Below are 19,118 nucleotides of genomic sequence, written 5' to 3' on the forward strand. Positions count from 1 at the left end.
AAAATTGCCCTGGCCTCTGTAAAGGAGTCTGTCTATCAGGGGTCACTTCTAAGCACATGTAATTGAAACCTACAAGAAATGGCAAGGTAAACTGGGCAGTTCAAGTTGGCTCAGAATTGCTCTTCCCAAGTGGCTCAACAGTGCCATCAGGATTCAGATTCTTCCAGATGTGCAATTTCATCCTCTTGTTCACCTTTACCTCCCATTCACAGTGCAGACAGTATGAACAAAACACAGAGTGAGGGGGGCGGGCCGGGTGCAGCAGGTTAAGCTCAAGGACCAGCATAAGGATCTCATTTCCAGCCCCTGTCTCCCCACCTGCAGGGAGGCCACTTCACAGGCAGTTAAGTAGATCTGCAAGTCTTTGTTTTTCTCCCCCTCTGTCTTCCTCTCTCCCTCTGTCTTCCTCTCCCCCCTGACTGTCTTCCCCTCCTCTCTTGATTTCTCTGTCCTATCCAACAACAGCAGCAATGGCAACAGTAACAACAAGGGCAACAAAATGGGGAAAATGGCCTCCAGGAGCAGTGGATTCATAGTGCAGGCACCGAGCCCCAGCAATAACCCTGGAGGCAAAAACAACAACAAAAAACAGAGTAAGGGGACCAGGAAAATGAAAAATGCTCAAATCATCCACCATCCAGGACTGTCAAACAGGCAGCTCTGGGTCCAAAAGAAACTGTGAAAGAAACATTTTTGCTTTGATGCTTTCTTGCCCCATACGTAGTTAGAGTGAAAGGCAAAAGGATCCTGAGTAGATAACTAGCAAGGTTTGGTACAGTAACCAATGTTACTTTCTGTTTCTTCCTTAAAAGTCCAAAGAATTTTCAATGTGAGAATTAAATTCTACAGTTTTCTAGGAGATGCAGTGTTTCTTCTATCAAGAATCTCACCGTAGTACTTCTCTGGTTCTCTTTTTTGCATCTATTTGCTTATGTTCACTAGAATAATTGAAGTTAGAACATGCATGTCTCAAATCTCAAGACTCAAAGTTGACCCTTCATATATTGTTTCACTTTGCATTTAGTCACCCATAGTATCTGGTAAAAATGCCTTTTTTGCTGCCCTGTTGAGTCTCATTAAGGACTGTTGTGAAGATCCATTTCTCATTCCTTGGTGTTTTTTTTTTTTTTTTTTTTACAAAGATCTCTACTGTGCACATCTCTTTTGCCTCCTTTGTCCACCTTGTGCATGTAGTTTAGGTCCTTCTCTTTCAGTTTTGTCACACATGGCAGGATCTTACCTTTAGAGCAAAATGTTAGTCCACTAACTACGTAAACTACATTCTTTTTTTTTTTTTTTTGCCTCCAGGGTTATTGTTGGGACTCAGTGTCTGCACTACAAATCCACTACTCCTGGAGGCCATTTTTCCCCTTTTGTTGCCCTAGTTGTTATCGTTGTGGTTATTATTATTGTTGTTATTGATATTGTTGGATAGGACAGAGAAATGGAGAGAGGAGGGAAAAACAGGAGAATAAAAAGAAAAAGACAGATACCTTCAGACCTGCTTCACCGCTTGTGATGCGGCCCCCCCCACACAGTGGGGAGACGGGGGCTCAAACCGGGATCCTTAAGCTGGTTCTTGCGCTTTGCACCATTGCGCTACCACCCAACCCCTGTAAACTACATTCTTTAATCATTATTTCATTTTTATTGCCACCAGCGCTAGGTGGGGCTCAAATTTACCCCCCACACACACACACACCCATGGCCTTTTTTTTTTCTCCTTTTTTCTTTCTTTGTATTTTGATGGGACATAAAATTGAGAGAAGAGGAAGAGATAAGGAGATAGGAAGAGAGACATCTGCAGATCTGCTTCACCACATGTGAGCCATCCTTCTCACATGGAACTGGGGAACTGGGGCTCAAACCTGGGTCCTTGCACATGGTAATGTGTGCACTTAACCAGGTGCACCACTGCCTGGCCCCTACAGTCACTTTTTTTTGCCAGTTGATGGGCATTTAGAATATTTTCAATTTTTGGCTTTTGCAAATAATACTACACATAAAATGGAGTAGTATATATCTTTTATTAGTTACTTTTATTTTGTGTATTTCTTTGCTTTATTTTGCTGAGAGAAAGAGATAAACATACAACACTGCGTAGCTCTGGCTTTTGATGATGCTATTGGGGACTGAACCTGGGACTTTGAACCCTCAGGCATGAATCATCATGCTATCTGCCCCTACCCTATATATCTCTTTGAATCAGTGGTTTTGTATTTTGGGTATAAGTACCCAGAAGGGGAATAACTGGATTGTATTGACTTTCTATTTTAAAATGTTTACAGACTCTCCAGAGTGTTTTTCACATCTGCTGTGCTAACTTGAATTCGTAGCACTAGTGTGTAGCATTTGCCTTCTGTCCACTTGCTTTCCAATGCTGCTTGTTTCTTGTCTTTTGAGTAAGTCGTCCCCATGGGCATCAGGTAATAATTGTGGATACTTTTCTAATGTGCCCAGGCAGAATAAATCATTCTTCCTCAAAGTTCTCATAACAGTATCTCTGCTTGATGATGATTAGTTTCTATAGTGAACAGTTCTTTTCTCTCTTTAACTCGTTTACTTTAAAAAAATTTTTTTTTTCCCTCCAGGATTATTGCTGGGACTTGGTGCCTGCACTATGAATCCTCTGCTCCTGGAGGCTATTTTTTCCCCCTTTTGTTGCCCTTGTTTTTATTGTTTTTGTGGTTATTATTGTTGTTGTTGTTATTGATATCGTTGTTGGATAGGACAGAGAGAAATCAAGAGAGCAGGGGAAGACGGGGAGAGAGAAAGATAGACACCTGCAGACCTGCTTCACCAACCATGAAACGACCTCACTGCAGGTGGGGAGCCAGGGGCTCGAACTCGGATCCTTAAGCCAGTCCTTAACCCACTGCACTACTGCCCAACTCCCTTTAAAAAATATTTTTATTACCTTTATTTACTGAGTAGAGCCAGCCAGAAATTGAGAGGAAGGGGGAGCTGGAGAGGGAGAGACAGAGACACTTGCAGCCCTGCTTCACTGCTTCCCCTCACACACAAAGGTGGGGAGCAGAGGCTTGAGCCTGGGTCCTTGCGCATTGTAATATACACGCTCAACCAGGTACCCCACCACCTGAGCCCAACAGTTACTTTCTTGGGGCTATTCATTATATTCCTGCCAGGGCATGGTGGTTTCTGACATACAGTAGGTGCCCAATAAATGTCTGCATTGCTAACATATTGGTATAGTGACCACTGAGTTTCTCTTGTTTGACATCAGAAATGGAGGTTTCCCCAGTATAAATGGCAGGTTCATATGTTACAACACACACACACACACACACACACACTCAGGCACATCTACACATCTTCACCTGCCCCATTGCCAAGAAAAGGTGATAAAACCTCTTTAACACCAATTGTCTCAGGCCCTGACATAAATTCCCACTTAGACTTCCCCTCTGAAGTTCAGTATTTTAAGAGAAAATTTGTAGTTTTCTTGCTGAATACTCACCTATTTTTCTTTGCCCCACCTCTGCTTAGCAAGGCATAAATCACACCTGACACCCCCCCCCCCACCACCACCACCCTAGCTAACTGATCTTCCTTTGGACTAATAGCACTTACAAAGATGATTTGCATTTGATAACAGTATCAGTAGAAACACAATTTGAATGATACATGTTTGAAGACCTAGACCCAGACCATTTAATCTTCAGTGAGACTCTATGAAGCAGGCATCATTACTTCTGTTTTATAGGCGAGAAATCAAATATCAGAGGAGTTAATATTTTCAAGATCATAGTCACCCTGATGGTAAACCAATACTTTTAACCAGGAGCCAGATGGGAGCACACCTAGTTGAACACACATTACAGTGCATAAGGACCCAGTTCGAGCCCCTAGTCCCCACCTGCAGGGGAAAGCTTTTCAAGTGGTGAAGCAGGGCTGCAGGTGTCTCTGTCTCTCTCCCTCTCCCTCTCTCCCTCCCCCTTCCCTCTTGATTTCTGACTGTCTCTATCCGGTAAATAAATAAAGATAAAAAAAAAAAAACACCTATATCTCCTGGATTCCTGATTTGTGAAGATTTAAACCAATACTGTTAAACACTATCCTGAGGGTCTCAAATGGCTTTAATGGGGAAATAGGGTTAACTAGAACTGTGAATAACTGTTTTGAGATAAATAATCTTATATAAAAAGTAAGCAAGGTCTGCACAGCCCCGATTGGAACCGACAGTACAATGCAAACATAGACTGAATGTCCCTGCTGAAGAGCGAGGCTAACTCCTCCTGACATGGCTGGTTGAGTCATGGGCTTCTCTCTTGACTCTTGTATTTCATTCACCTCTTTGTCCAGTTAATATTATACATCATATTACTCTTCCTTCAAGTGAGTTCTGTACCTGTCCCTTCTGATGGTATGGTTGCTTGACCTGTGCAATTTTCAGACTGAAAACTGAAATGGTTCACTTCTTTTCTTAACCTTGTGTTTCTGTGTGTGTGTGTGTGTGTGTGTGTGTGTGTGTGTGCATTCTCAAATCCTTTATTTTTGGTTCACTAATTTCCCTAGGTAGTGTCTTTTAACACAAACTTTAGTGATAAGAGACCTGCATTAAGAAATAGCTAAGTACAAACACTTGAAACATAACCTACACTATATTTCAATCTATTAAATGAAGTCCAGGAGCCTACAATTATACTCAATGGGAGGGAAAGTTAAGTTAGGCCACACAGTAGTTGTAACACAAAAAGGTAAATATTATGCTATATGTGGCCTGACTATTCCACTGAGTCTGTGTTTTATTTATGTTGTATCAATTTACAGTTGCTATATTTTCTTTTTTATGATAATTTCATTAAAAAAAATATTTTCCTTTTTGTTGCCCTTGTTGCTTTTATCATTATGGTTATTATTATTGTTATTGATGTCATTGTTGCTGGATAGGACAGAGAGAAATGGAGAGAAGAGGCGAGGGCAGAGAGGGCAAAAGAAAGAAAGACACTTGCAGACCTGCTTGTGAAGTGACCCCCCTGCTGATGGGGAGCCGGGGGCTCAAACCAGGCTCCTTGCACTTTGCGCCATGTGCGCTTAACCCTCTGTGCCACTGCTCAACCCCCCAGTTGCTATATTTTCTAGGTAGAGAGGATGAAATGTGGAATATTGCAAATCAAAACACACCGAGAAAGAGTACTAACCAATACAGGTGGTAATGCACTATCAGTTCAAAAGGGAGTCCAATAATTATCTGAGAAAGAGAATTAGTAAAATATCCTACCAGGAAATTCATTCAATTCCCTTTTATCTTGGGGGAATAAAAACAGTCTCTAAAAGATACTATAGCTTACTTATATTGAGATAAAGAACAGAATACTTAGGCTTCCACTCATGTCAGCAGACTTCAATTTGGGGAAAAAAAATTTTTTTTTTCCATTATGAGTAGTATAACTTGTATGAAGGATTTGGACTTTTAAAAAGTCCATGGAGGGGCCAGATGGTGGCACACCTAGTTAAACATTCACACTGATGTGCACAAAGAACCAGGTCAGGGGCCTGGCAGTGGTGCACCTGGTTGAGCGCACATGTGACAGTGTGCAAGAACCCAGGTTCAAGCCTCCAGTCCTCACCTGCAGGGGAAAAGGTTCATGAATGGGGAAGTAGTGCTGCAGGTGTCTTTCTGTCTCTTAACCTCTCTTATAACCCCCTTCCCTCTTAATTTCTGGCTGTGTCTACCCAGTAAATAAGTATAATAAAAAAATTAAAAGAAAAGTTACAAAGACCCAGTTCAAGCCCCTGGTCCCCACCTGCAGGGGGAAAGCTTCACGAGTGGTAAAGCAGTGCTGCAGGTGTCTGTCTCTTTTTTTTCTCCACCTCCCTTTCACCTCTCAATGACTCTGTCTCTATCCAATAATAAATAAATGAAAATATTTTTTTAAAAATCCATATGATATAACAAGCAAAGCATGCTTTTTAAATGATTGGTCAAGGTGAAGGGGCACTGGTTCAGGTTTGCGTCATTTTGGAAGAATGATTTCTTCTCACATATTAGCAAGGCTTTTACAAGCTACACAGATCATAGAAGATATTGAGAAGATATTCTATAATTTTACATATTTATTTATTTAAAAAGGGGGGTGGAGAGGACAGAGTACCACTTGAGTACTTGTAGTGCTGGGGACTGAACCCAGGGCCACACACAAACATGTCCTGAGTACTATCCACTGAGCCATCATCCCCACTGTGCTAATTTTTAAATGAAATTTGCAATTATGATTAATTTAACCTTTAAAATATAGGGAGCAAAAATATATCATGACCTGAACACTTTTTTTGTCGGGGGACGGGCAGGGTTATCCCTGGGACTTAGTGCCCACACTATTTCACCATCCCTGGTGATCATTTTATTTATAGAGCTTGAGAGACAGATGGAGAGAGCTCTGCAGCACTGCTCTGACACTTGTGAAGCCCCCTCCTCAAGTGGGGGTTGGGGGCTTCAACCCTGGTAGCATGTGATATCAAGTCCCTACCTGCTCTGCTTGAAATAGTTGTAATTTTTTTTCCTTTATTTTTTCACCAGGGTTATCGCTGGGGCTTGGTGCCTGCACCATGAATACACGGATCCCAGAAGCCATATTTTTTCTTTCTTCTTTTTTTTTTTTTTGACAGGACAGAGAGAAATTGAGAGGACAGGAGAGATGGAGAAGGGGAAAGAAAGACACCTTCAGGCTTGCTTCACCACTCATGAAGCATTCCTTCTGTAGGTGGGGAGCAGGGGCTCCAACCCAGGTCTTTGTGCTTGGTGAAATGTGTACTTAATTAGGTGAAAAAAAGTTTAATTAAGCATTCTGAGATTCTCACAACTGAAAATGCATTTCTAACGTATATGAAACTTTAAAGAAGTCTAATTCGATGTGCAAGTTTTGCTTTGTTAAGTGTTTATTGTGTACAAATGTTTTGCGAAATTTCATGTTAAAAGTTGTATGCTTCATAAGTTAGGGCATTAAAAAAATAAGGCGGGTGCTCTACCTGCTGAGATATCTCCCCAGCCCTGAGAGAAAAATAAGTTGCAGGGAACGTTATGTTTTATGGGCCAAAATCTCTCAGGCAGAAAAACAAACTAAGAAACCAACCAGAGTACTATAGACAGGATAGGCGTTCAGATGTTCTGTTCATAGTTACCTGGCTCTCGCTAGGTACCTTTCCTCACACATTTTTTCCTTGCATCAACAGCTGTCTCAGTTGTGGTTTCTGTATTATTGCTGACTCCCACTATGAGCTGCACTCAATATGAGGAATATCGAAGAAGACTAGAGGACTGAGCATCCCAGCCAAAGTTGGCCTGTGAGAACCAGGATGTTCTTAGGAAGATTTTAGCAGCCATGCTACAGCTCTCCTGAGCTTTCGTGCCAATGAAGATGCCTAAGGCTAGGGTTAGGGCCTTCTAGGCCAAGGAACAGCATGCTATTTATGCAGCTCAATTTGCATAGGGTCTACCTGCTTGAATTTATGTACAAATTATAGACTGAGCATACAAGAAGATTCCAGTTTATTGAAAGTTCACATGAGGAGACAATCTGAAAGGATTTAGATTCAAAAGACCCCCATATAAGAATTAGTTGGCAGCAAGCAGTTTGAAGCAATGGGAAGATTATTATTATTACTATTTTGAGAGACAGAGATACAGACTGTCATTCATCTCTGGCATATGCCTCATGGGGAATGAGTCTAGGGTCCCACACAAGTGAATCCTCTACTCTGCATATTGAACTAGCTTCCAAAGCTGGAAAAAAATGTCTTGGGAGGTTTTTTTTTTTTTTTTCTTGTGATAATGAGGATGTAAATAACTTCATTTTTCTCTGGTCTGTGTTAAGGGTAACCGTTTTAACACTCTATAGCTTCAGCCTGGCTTGTCTTAATTCTGAGACTATAGAGTTTAACTATTTGGCAGTTGAACCAGACCCAACACTTGAAGGAGTCTTGAGTATTTTTACATCAGGAACAGTTTGAGGTAAATTGCTATTCTGACTTTAATCTTGTTTGCATATCACCTTATAGAATTAAATTATAAAATATCAGACAGGAAGCATACTAATTTCATTGGCTCAACTTTATTGTTGTTGTTATTATTCTTGTTATTGATGTTGTCATTGTTGGATAGGACAGAGAGAAATGGAGAGAGGAGGGAAAGACAGAGGGGGAGAGAAAGAGAGACACCTGCAGACCTGCTTCACTGCCTGTGAAGCGACTCCCTCGCAAGTGGGGAGCCAGGACTTGAACCGGGATCCTTACACTGGTCTTTGCACTTTGCGCCACGTGCACTTCCGCCCAACTCCCCCTCTGCTTTTATTTAATATGTAAAAAGGGGGGCAGTAGTACCTGTGCTTCAGTTTGCAAATCACATGACCAGGGAAAACTACTTCATAGTGACCGTTCAGTAAATAGCATTATTTTAAACTATTTAAAAAATGGGTTCTATGGTATTTTTAATTCACAGATGCACTGTTTTATTCTAGATGAGCTAAAGTCTTTTATAGGTACAGAAAGAAAAAAAAAAGTGGAGTACTCTTACTTGAATAATTATCATTTTTCTCTTTTTACTGTGTCCATTATATTTGGTGTAGTTGATAGTAACCATCTTGCCAAAAAAAACATATTTTCTATAATCAGCTCTGAAATGCCTATTTCATGAGTATTCAGCTCCTCAGCCCGGAATACCAATTGTTTAAATAGTGCAATGAATTCCAATTCACTTTTGATTGTAGTGATCTGAACCAAACAGAAAACTTAGTTGATTCAAGATGATTTGGGCTTTACAATTTTATGCATTACGTGATCTGCACGCTCAAAACAGGAGTATCTTTGAATTTAACGTATTTTCCTTTTCAGAAAACAGAATTCTTTAATTAAAAACATTTTTAAAAATTTCAGTATGTGTAATTGTTAACACCTGCTATGTGCTACCAACAGATGTTCCTTACTTACCTAAGGGAACTGTTATAATTATTCTATAAGCTTATTCAAATGATATTTACCAAGATAGTTGGAAAACTTTATTTGATGACTTTGTAAGTAATATTTGGGATTTTTTTCTCTCTCCCTTTATTATTATTAGTACTTTTATGCTTGGGAGATACCAAAATATTTTCAAATCATCGTGCATCTTCTCATTATCTCTTGTGTTTCACTGCTGTGAACTTTCAGAGAGAGGACGATGACACCAGAACTTCCTTTAATGCTCTGGGAGCCTTGCTTGAACCTGCATCATACATGTAGCAAGGCAGTACACTATTTGCCAAGCTTTGCCTTCCATTTTTTTTTAAGTGAAATTAAATCATGTATATTCTAGAACAGTGCAGAATTTATTTTTGGCAGCTTATCCTCCAGCCTACCTTAATAACGTTCAACAGGAAGCCTTATATTTTGATTATGAATCTGTCTTTAGAAAGATGATTTTTTTTTTTTTTTAACCAGAGCAGTGATGAGCTTTGGCTTATGGTGGTACGGGAATTGAACCTGGGACTTCAAAGCCTCAGGCATGAGTCTGTTTGCATAACCATTATGCTAACTACCCCTGACCTAGAAAGATACTCTTAGTAGCTTGGTTTCAAAGAAAACAGTGAAATTAGTGTTGTTTACTTTTATCATTTACATGGTTCTAAAAGTCCTAGACTTCCTGAATTCTTCACTTGGGACCCCAGTCATACAGCTACCTTCAGGCATAAATAAATATGACACCCACAGCAACCAAGTAGTGGGCCAATTGCAGACAATGAATAAAGGAGGCAGCTTCATTTATAACCACTGTTTCAACAGGGCTCTATTGTAATCATGTTGATCAGAGGGTGATTCATTAATTAATTGATGTTCTTTTTTATTATGTGCTATTGAGTTAATGAGTAATTTGTGTGAGATAATTCTCTGAGCACATTGATTACTTGAGATATTTTCTGCGCCTTTCATACCAATGACATTCTGAGTAGGTACAGATGGAATTTGCTTTTGTATGTTTATCATTAGGTCTGGCTGAGTGCAAAGACATGCTAATGTTATCCGTGGTATACAGGATCCTAAATCTGCCCAGATGGAGAGACTGTGCTCAGAGCAAGATCTGTCCAAGTAGGTACTCAATGTCAGTCAAAATGATGATTGTATTAAAGCTTTCTTTATCTGAATTTGCATTAAGATCAGGTAAATATAAGAAAAATAATCAAAAGACTTTTGCTAAAGTCATATTCTGCACTGATGGCCCATAGCATTTCTAGGAAACTAACTTCGCAGAGAGTTAAACTGAAGTGATAACCGAAAGGAAGCTACTTACAGACACTCACAGTTTACTGCAGATCCTTTTCAGTTAAGGTACAGCAGTTCCTTCCTTGAAAATGTATATTGAATTGCATTTTGGTTTTAATTCATTACAAAGAAGAGAGGAAATCTGAAATTTACTGACAACAGTTGCTTTAAGATCACCTAAAATTTGTATAAATGTACAAAATTACACCCAGCAGTTGGTACCTTCATTTTGACAGGGTTATTTTCCCCACAAAAGTAAATAGCAGTTAACTACCTAGCTTAGAATTCCAAATATAGCATCTGAGATATTTTGTATGTGCTTACAATTTCCTCTTTGAAAGGAAATGTCCTTACTTTTTCTTTTTTGTGGACTTCACATATGCTTTCTAGACATCATTATTTTGCCAATTAAATGCAATCAAATGGTGTAATACCCCTTTTATTAAAAACATGACTCCAAAAATTAAAAAAAAATGAATGAAAGAATTCAGCAAATATTTATTAAGCAAGATGAGAGTGAAATCACAAACACAGATCAGCTTTTAAACTCAGCCAGCACTCTGGAGTGCAGGTGCCTGGTCCTTCATCGGAGGCAGTTGCTATGAGATGCTTTTAGGAACAGCGCTTTCACTGCTTGAGAAACCAAAGCTCTGTCAAAGGTGTCCTACAGCAGGCATCCAATAATAAGTTTAGTGACATCAGGGCTACACAACGCAAAGAGGAAAGTTGAGGACAGTTCAGGGACTTTTGAATAGTCAAGACAATTAGCTTAGCATTTCAGGTAAAAAATGCAACTATTAACGGGCAATTAGTTGTAAAATAGCCCAATGTCTTGCTTTACAATTGCATGGAGATTAAAGATAATCTAAGGAGATTAAGGCCTTAATCTTTAATCCAGGTGAGTAATATTGTGTGCAGTAAAAAGTACAAGCACTCATTCCCAAAAGGATTAAGCTAATCATTGGGTGACAAAGATAGCTAAACAGCTCCAAGCAGCTGAGAAGTTTGTTCCCCATTTGCAAGTATTTCCATTTATTGGTAAACATATGCAAAACTTTTTTAATGTTTTTTTAAAAAGAGAATTTGCAAAAGGGGTTGACAAAATTTCAAGTCCACATGAATTTCATACAACTATTAGAGGGCATAGCAAGGCTATATAATGAAAATCTTTCTCCTCCCTCCACTTCTTCTGTTTGGTTTTGGCTCTACCAGTCTTTCATGAAACATAGTAAGGGTTTATGATTAAAATAGTTAAGTTGCAGGCCCCAAGTAGTTATTTTTGAAATTCCTATCAGAATATCTCAGATTTGGGGGACATGTGACTTGAATACTCTTAACATGAAGCATTTGTAAAAATACATATCATTCACTGTTCACAGAACCATTTTCTTAAAAATGAGAGGCAATATCCAGATTCACATGCATGTTCATAGTAATTTTTTTTTAAGACAAATAAGTACCAGCATTATTTTCAGCTTAATACTTTGGCCACAAACCAAAAATCCAGGTTTAATATCTAACTTTTATCTGCAATGCATTTGTGGGCAGGACAAAATATATATGTAAACAAACACTGGGAAATATTGTTTCCTACACAAATGTTGAAAAAAAAATTTAACACTAAGTTCACGCCAGTAAAAATGTGCTGTGTTATGCCTGTATAGAGTTAGCTTTGCTGAAAAGTTTTGTTATAGGGAGTAGGAGCTAAGAAGCGGGGTAGTAACCCCGAAGGTGTTCATAGTCTCAATTTAATTATAGTTAAATAATCAGTCTAAAAATGTTTCTAGAAAGCTTTCTTCTTTATCAGCTATCAAGTTAGCATGTAGATAGTGGAATATTTCATTTTAAAAAATAAAATTCCCATATCAGCTCAAGTGTGATGCATTCTGAGTGGGTAATTACTTAAAGCAAAGAAGGTAAGACACACCACACTTTTAAGGTGTTCATGTTTGGATATCAGAGCATGTGGCAGGAAAAAATCATAATTACCAGTTCTCAAGTTTTCATCAGACTAATTGTTTCTCTTCTAGATTCTCTAAGCACATTAAGTTCCTTTGATCAAAAGTAACCTCACTATTTCAAATATTAGTTTCAATGTGCATTATTGTGATTTTAGTGCCAGAAATGTTTTAAGCCAACTTTATTAAAGTTACTGAACCTTTTGCTCCTGGGGTGAGGTCTGGACAAACTGTATAGAGGACTTACCATTTTAAAATTCTCCTAATTGCTGTGATATATTTTTTTAACCCTTCGGAAAAATTTTCATAACCAAAGGCACTAGTGCACATGAAAGGTGAATGGTTGGGTGGGAGAACCCAAAATATTTGTAGATGTGAAGCCAAAAAAGATAACTATTAAGTTTCAAACTTACTCTGAAAATGGCACTTTTCACATTGGTAGAAAATGAAAGTGCTTTAAGTTGAAATTTTTATGCATTTTTAAAGCTGAGCTTTAATCCCCTGAAAATAGGGGTTATACTGAGATCACTGACAAACTCTAAATCATAGTGACAATGGTGGATGTTGCTAAAATGCTTTGTGTGTGTCTTTTTTTTTTTTTTTTTTAGCATCTTAATGTTGGTAGACTTGCTTTATCTACATGTGTATCATTAGTGAGATTTGCTCTTCAATTCTTTACTAGAAAGTTATAGCTCATTTAGAATAGCTGGTAGATACAGAAAGCATAAATATACAGTAAGTTTAAACACTGATTGTACTAAATGCAACAATACAAAGGAGCAAACAGAACACAAATGGTAACACAATAAAACTGTATTACATTTGTGCTTCAAATATTACAATACATTATGTACAAAAGTCCAAAATAAACCTCTCATGCCAAGTGACACAAAAACGAATAGCAAGCCAAAAAAAAAAAATCCAGCAATATGTACATTACTTTTTTCTTTAATAATAAACATTCAACTCTGAACTGGGGCAATTTCACTACATACAAATAGATGCAGTCCGCCTCTTTTTCCATATAACCATCTTGCTTTCCTATATCTACGCTATTCAGTAGGTTCCTGTGTCAATTCTTATATACATGTGGAGCAAAAAAGATAAAAGAAAGTAGTGCTTTGTGTTCTTAATGGGGTGGTGTTGATAGATCAGCGAACCTGGGGTGCGTAGCCTTCTTTCATTAAACCTTCCTCATAGTCTGTCTGGCAAAGGATCATGTTGTTCTTGAGGAAAAACTTGTCTCCAACACAAAATCTGAAAATATTTAAAAAAATAATAATAATGTCAAGGCCATTTCATTCAGACTTGTATGTGTTGAGGTTCATCTTACTGCTAACTTTTCACATGGTAATGCCCTGAATTTGAAAGTTTGTTCTGGAAGGTTGTGTCAAAACTAAGTTATTTAGTTCATTTAAATACTGCATGTGCTATCTGGAAAAAAGAGCTAATGTATGTAACCTTGAAATTTTTTTTTTTTAAACAACAGCATTTCACTGTGATGATTATGGAAATTTTCATCAATGATCATTTATTCACTTAATGAAGATAAAACAATTAGAAAAATAACCCATTAAATTTTTTTAAATTTAATTTTATTTAATTTAATTGTATTAAAAGTGTGACTAAATTTTAGTAATTTCAAAATGATCATTTTGAGGTAAATTTGTTGTAGTATCAGATTCATACTGGCCCACAGTCCCGTCCATGGGAGAATGCTAGCTACATAACAGCACGCTGTTTTTGTGTGATCATTCCATAGAGAAGTTCCAATTAAACCAAAAGGAGTGGCTGGGCTGGATTTATTTATAGTAATGCATTACTCTATAAGGCATTGTTTAATGTGTGCGACTGCAGTGTTTTGAATGTGGTTTTTTTGTGTAACTTCCCAGTGGTAACACTTTGGACACAATTAAGGTCAGAAATAAATGCTTATGTTGTTTCCAGTACACTTAACAATACAGTAACTCTGGGGAGATCTGTATATATTTTTTAATTGTAACAATTTAACCTTCAAACAGCAGTGTCTACTATTCTTGACCCAGTCAAACTACTTGTAATTATACAAGCTGACCTCACTGACCTTTGATAGTGCTCTCTTTTATCAGATAGTCAATTTCAAAGGATGCTCAAGCAGAAATCTTAGTGGATAGATTAAACTGTGTTGAGAAAGTCACCCTTTTATGTTTTGGGAAGCCCACAGTTTAAATGAGCATCAGTTGGACTGATTTACATTTGCAAAGATTGGAATGCTAGGCAAACAGTTAACCTATTTATTTTCCAATTGGGTAACTTTTAGAAACCCATCCTTATTTGAGCTAAGTAGATAGAAGGGGAAATTGTGTAATAAAAAAGATTGAAAAGAATTAGCTTTACTCTTAGAGGAAGTTGGTCTGTTTATTTGTGGAACTTACTTTTTCCCCCCAGGATTACTGCCTGCTGCTGCTGTTGACTGAAAGTACAGGCTATAAACTGATCTTGAAATCCTCAAGTTGTGTTTGGTCAAACCAGTGAGATGCAGTGAACATGCATGTTTGGACTTTAAATATCTCTTCTCTTTATTAGAATACTATAAAGTTTAAATATTGTACTTCAAAAGTAATGTTTGGGTAAACTGAATGTTTAATTAAAGAAAGTAATTAATTGGACAAGCTTAGATAGCTAAATTGTCTTTTATGGAAGGTGTTACTACACATTTATATTACTGTTGAAAACAAATTTCAACTGATTGGTAAGCTAGGAGTGAAAATTGAATAATCTCATAAGATATAGACTTCATTCCATACTTTCTTTGAATTGGTTTTCCATAAAATGAAATAGCTACAAACATATGTATGTATGTTAAAAAGGCACAGAGCTGAAATCTCAATTTATGGGGAGAGGGGAAATAAAAACTAAGTTTCATCTTTGATATCAGTTTTTTTCTATCTGCATTATCAGTAGGTCTAGCAAATTTGTGATAAATACCATATACTAATGTTAAGCAATAGACACTCATATTTATTGTGTCCAACAAAACGTGTATCTATTACCTTTATCTTTTTTCAGATGAAAAGGCCTCCAGAATTAGGAAAAAAAAAAAAAAACAGCTGAGATTTCCATAGCTACAACACATGTGTAAAGGGAGAAAAGGCTACAGAGCTGGCTGTGTGGCTTTTCCCATACTCACCATTCAGTGATTGTTACTACTACGTTGTCAACTAGATAGAAGGCATTAGAGTAGTTGTGAACAAGCTATCAAAAACCTCTGTTAAGAAGCCACCATTTATAACATATCCTAAGAAATGAAAATGTCAACTTAGTCATCTTATTTCCTTAAGGTTTGTGATTGTCAATAACAGTTAATTTCCATCTGCACAACACTTGAACAGCCTTTGCTTAAGGCTATGTCTTTTTGAAAAAGTTAGGATTCCATATTTATAGCCTGTTTCTTCAGTTCACGTAAATATACAGATACAGGGGCCTACTCAAGGACTCAGGGCCCCACCTGCAGGCAGAAAACTTCGTGAGTGGTGAAGCAGTGCTGCAGGTGTCTCCCTATCTCCCCCCTCAATTTCACTTTTTACACATTTTAACTTTTAATCATCTTCTTTACTTAAATTCTGGATAGCCTTTGATTTCCATTCTAATTTTTTTTTTTTTTTAAACTGCTTTCTCATGAATGTGTAACAGATTATTCAACCTGGACAATTCTGCTAAGGTTATATTTTTGAGTACTCAGCTAATTTTCATCTCCTGGACACATTACAAGCTTCCATCCTTCCATGGCTAGCATAGTGTTCCACTGTTTGGAAAACCTTTTCCTTATGCTCCTTTCCTTTCCCACTCTCCACAGAAGGCACTTCTGTTTTCCTGATGAGCTATCGGTATTTATTTTTACTTTTTTTAAATAAACCAAGCTGAGCACACTGACCCTTGGATTCTTCCCTAAAACTTCAAGGAAGTCCTCTCATTCTTTAGTCAAAGCTGTATAAAGTTTGACATATTTCAGACAGCTTTATTATAAACAAGCATTTTTCTCTTTGTATAAAACTATTGTTTAGTTGTACAGAATTTTCTGAGGGACTTATTCACCTTTAAGAAACTAGCCTTTTATACTGAAATTTCCAATTGTGACTGAACTTAAAGGTATTCAGCTAGATAACATTTTCAGTTGTACTCTTCTGAAATAGGCAGATAGGATATATACAAGGAACAACTAGCACTAAAAGAATGTTATTTCTACTTGGATACTAATATTTTGTTTTCAAATATAAGATGGAATGATTGCTAAATTAAGTTCATAGGCATTTATAATGCTGCCATTTCTTCTGTCAGTAAAGTTTGCTTAAAATCTCTATGAATTAACAATTTGCACCCCACTTAGCAGTGTGACAATGAGTTGAGTACTGAAAATGTAAATGCATATGTAAGTAAAGAGATAATCTCCTTTATTAAAAACCTCCTGTATACAGAGCAGCAAAAATTGTCTGTTTGCTTGACTGATGAAGATTAGCTGACTTCTTGCATTAAAGAAGTTTGTCTTGTAGAGGTTGAAGTGACAAGACAATAACTAAGTGCTAATTGTGCATAACCAGCACTAAAGATATGCAGCCCTATTATAGCATGTAATAAATGAAGTGAGCAAAGAAATATATTAGGTACTTTAATAATGATACTGGAATAGTATTTCACAGCAATAAGAATGTGAGCAGTTTTAGAGTCAAAATTTAGGAGTATCTGTTTTACTTGACTGGGTTCCAGTGAGAAGATAGACTTAATTATGAAGGCAACTTTTTATTTCAGTGGTGAAATAAAATTGATGAATGATTTGTAAATAGCATTAACAACTTATAGTTGCTTTGCATCATAATAGAATTTAGACTGAGTTTTAGTACTTGAATGATTTGATTTTCTCTATAGAACATAGATAAAATAGGTAAGCTTTCCATAGGAGGACAAAGGACATAAGCAGGCAGTTTCCTATAAGAAGAAATACCAAAGGCCAACTAGTAATTGCTATTAAAAATTGTAATGAAACAGCACCTTTCATCTGTCAAGGTGACAAGGATTTCTTTTTAAATAATAACCCCCCAGTGTTACAATCAGTGTGAGGAAATGCACAGTTAACGTTTCTGGGGTATAACTTTCCTGGAGATCATTTAGCAATATGCAATATTAATCTCTAAATCATTAAATATTTTGATGGCATCTGCAAATCTGTGACAGATTTGTTTTTTAAAGCTCCTATTACATTGTAACGTAAAAAGCTTGGAGAGGCAACTCCAACATATATAGGTTTTAAGTAGTCTTAAATTACTTTTTTTTAAATCTTTATTGCCACCAGAATCTTCAAGGCAGAGTGCCTACACGATAACTCCATTGTTCCAGCGGTCTTTTTCCCTTTTATTTGATAGGACAGAGAGGCACCTGCATCACTGCTTCACCATAAGGTGGTGGTGGCTTATGCTGTGGAGTACACACCTCTATTGGAACAGTGTTGCAAATGTCTCTACCTCTCATTTCGATTTTAAAAAGGGGGGGGGGGGAGGGAGACTGCAGGAAATGGTGGTCATCCAGACAGCAAGCCTCAGTGATAGTCGAAAAACACTGCACCACATAGTAGAAAACTGAAGTCTAGAGAAGTAAAATAGTTGAGCTTTAGTACCCTGGACTGACTTTTTCAGAGAGAAACCACCTTAAAGCTTTCCTCAGTGGGTGGGGCCAGCCTCTAGTCTGTGTTATACATGCCAAAGCAGGAACCCTCCCAAGTGAGCTATCTGGCTGGTTTCTTAGTGGCAAAGGTTTCTACATTTCCTCATACTCTAATGCCCATAATTACTTTAAAGATGGATTGATTGCTAAAGGACTATGGTTCCGACATACGGTGGTGTTGGGGGTAGAGCCTGAGGCATGCAACTTGCTACTCTAATAGGCTAAACTATCTCTCCAGCCCTGATAGTTGTCTTAACTATTAGCTAAGCCTGACCTCATTCTCAAGAGATTGGTAAAAAAAAAAATTCGTATATATGCAGCTTAAAATTCAAGAGAATCAAAAGACAGGGCAACTATAATTATGAAAAGGAAAAATGAATATTTAACACCTTTCAAATTTTTTGCAGCACAAACTTGTTTGGTCAAAGTAGTAGGATAGAAATGTGAAGGTTTTTAAAGCATGGCTAAACAATAGTGAATGAGACAAGGCTCAAAGTTTAGAGGAGTATTTTCATGTCCTGTTTCATATCCCCACTATCTGATCCATTTCTTTCGGGTAGGGATATAGCCTTCAACCACTTTACTGATTTGTTTCTGGCATTCAATGAATGTCTCCAGAAACACAACTCAGAAATGAATTGCTGTAAGTAAAGTGTGGTAATATAATTCCCACCTACTAAGTAAGTAGCCAGCAAAGGCAAGCGTGCCATTTTGGGGGAAGCCAGAAAACAGGCTGCTCACCTCTGATTACAAAGCTGACATGCAAAGCAGTCCAGGTGGTAAACATTGTCCTTGGCTCGCATCACCATCTCAAAGGCGGGGATGAGCTTACTACAGGCAGCACAGTTTCCCGTAACACCGAAGAGCCTAGAATGACAAACACTATTTTCAAACTCCTTGCAGGAAAATCTGAGATGGGGTCCTGTGAAGCTGTCAATAATGGCACAGTGGCTGAATGATGTACACAAGTGAGTTTGTCCTGGGTATATACATATTCTGTAATCCATACTCCAGTTAGCCTTTGTTGATGAAAACCTCATTTTATACTGGGAATAAAAAAAAAGGACAAATACATTAGAAATATACATAATTGCACATAAAGAGAATATCAAGAGGTGAATCAATAGCAAATATATAAATCCATATCCCTGTTAGAATGTGCAGTGAACACGAAAGCAATGCAACTTTGATCTTAGTGCCATGTATTAAGGA

At 37.6% G+C, this 19,118-nt stretch overlaps 1 protein-coding gene across 4 annotated transcripts in view; it reads right to left on the minus strand.

The window, feature by feature from the left end:
- Positions 1-10,730: 10,730 nt before the first annotated feature.
- The window catches only part of LMO3 (LIM domain only 3), a 53,659-nt gene continuing 45,271 nt past the window's right edge, over positions 10,731-19,118 (minus strand). For all 4 annotated transcript variants that reach the window (XM_016190206.2, XM_007527616.3, XM_016190205.2 and 1 more), the window contains 2 exons: positions 18,648-18,773; positions 10,731-13,469 (listed from right to left, as the gene is read on the minus strand). In XM_016190206.2, the coding sequence (XP_016045692.1) occupies positions 13,364-13,469; positions 18,648-18,773 (232 nt within the window). In that variant the 3' untranslated portion in view covers positions 10,731-13,363. The remainder of the gene's footprint in view (positions 13,470-18,647; positions 18,774-19,118) is intronic.

The sequence above is a fragment of the Erinaceus europaeus genome, chromosome 7 (assembly GCF_950295315.1).
Source record: "Erinaceus europaeus chromosome 7, mEriEur2.1, whole genome shotgun sequence".
In the NCBI taxonomy this organism is placed as follows: Eukaryota; Metazoa; Chordata; class Mammalia; order Eulipotyphla; family Erinaceidae; genus Erinaceus; species Erinaceus europaeus.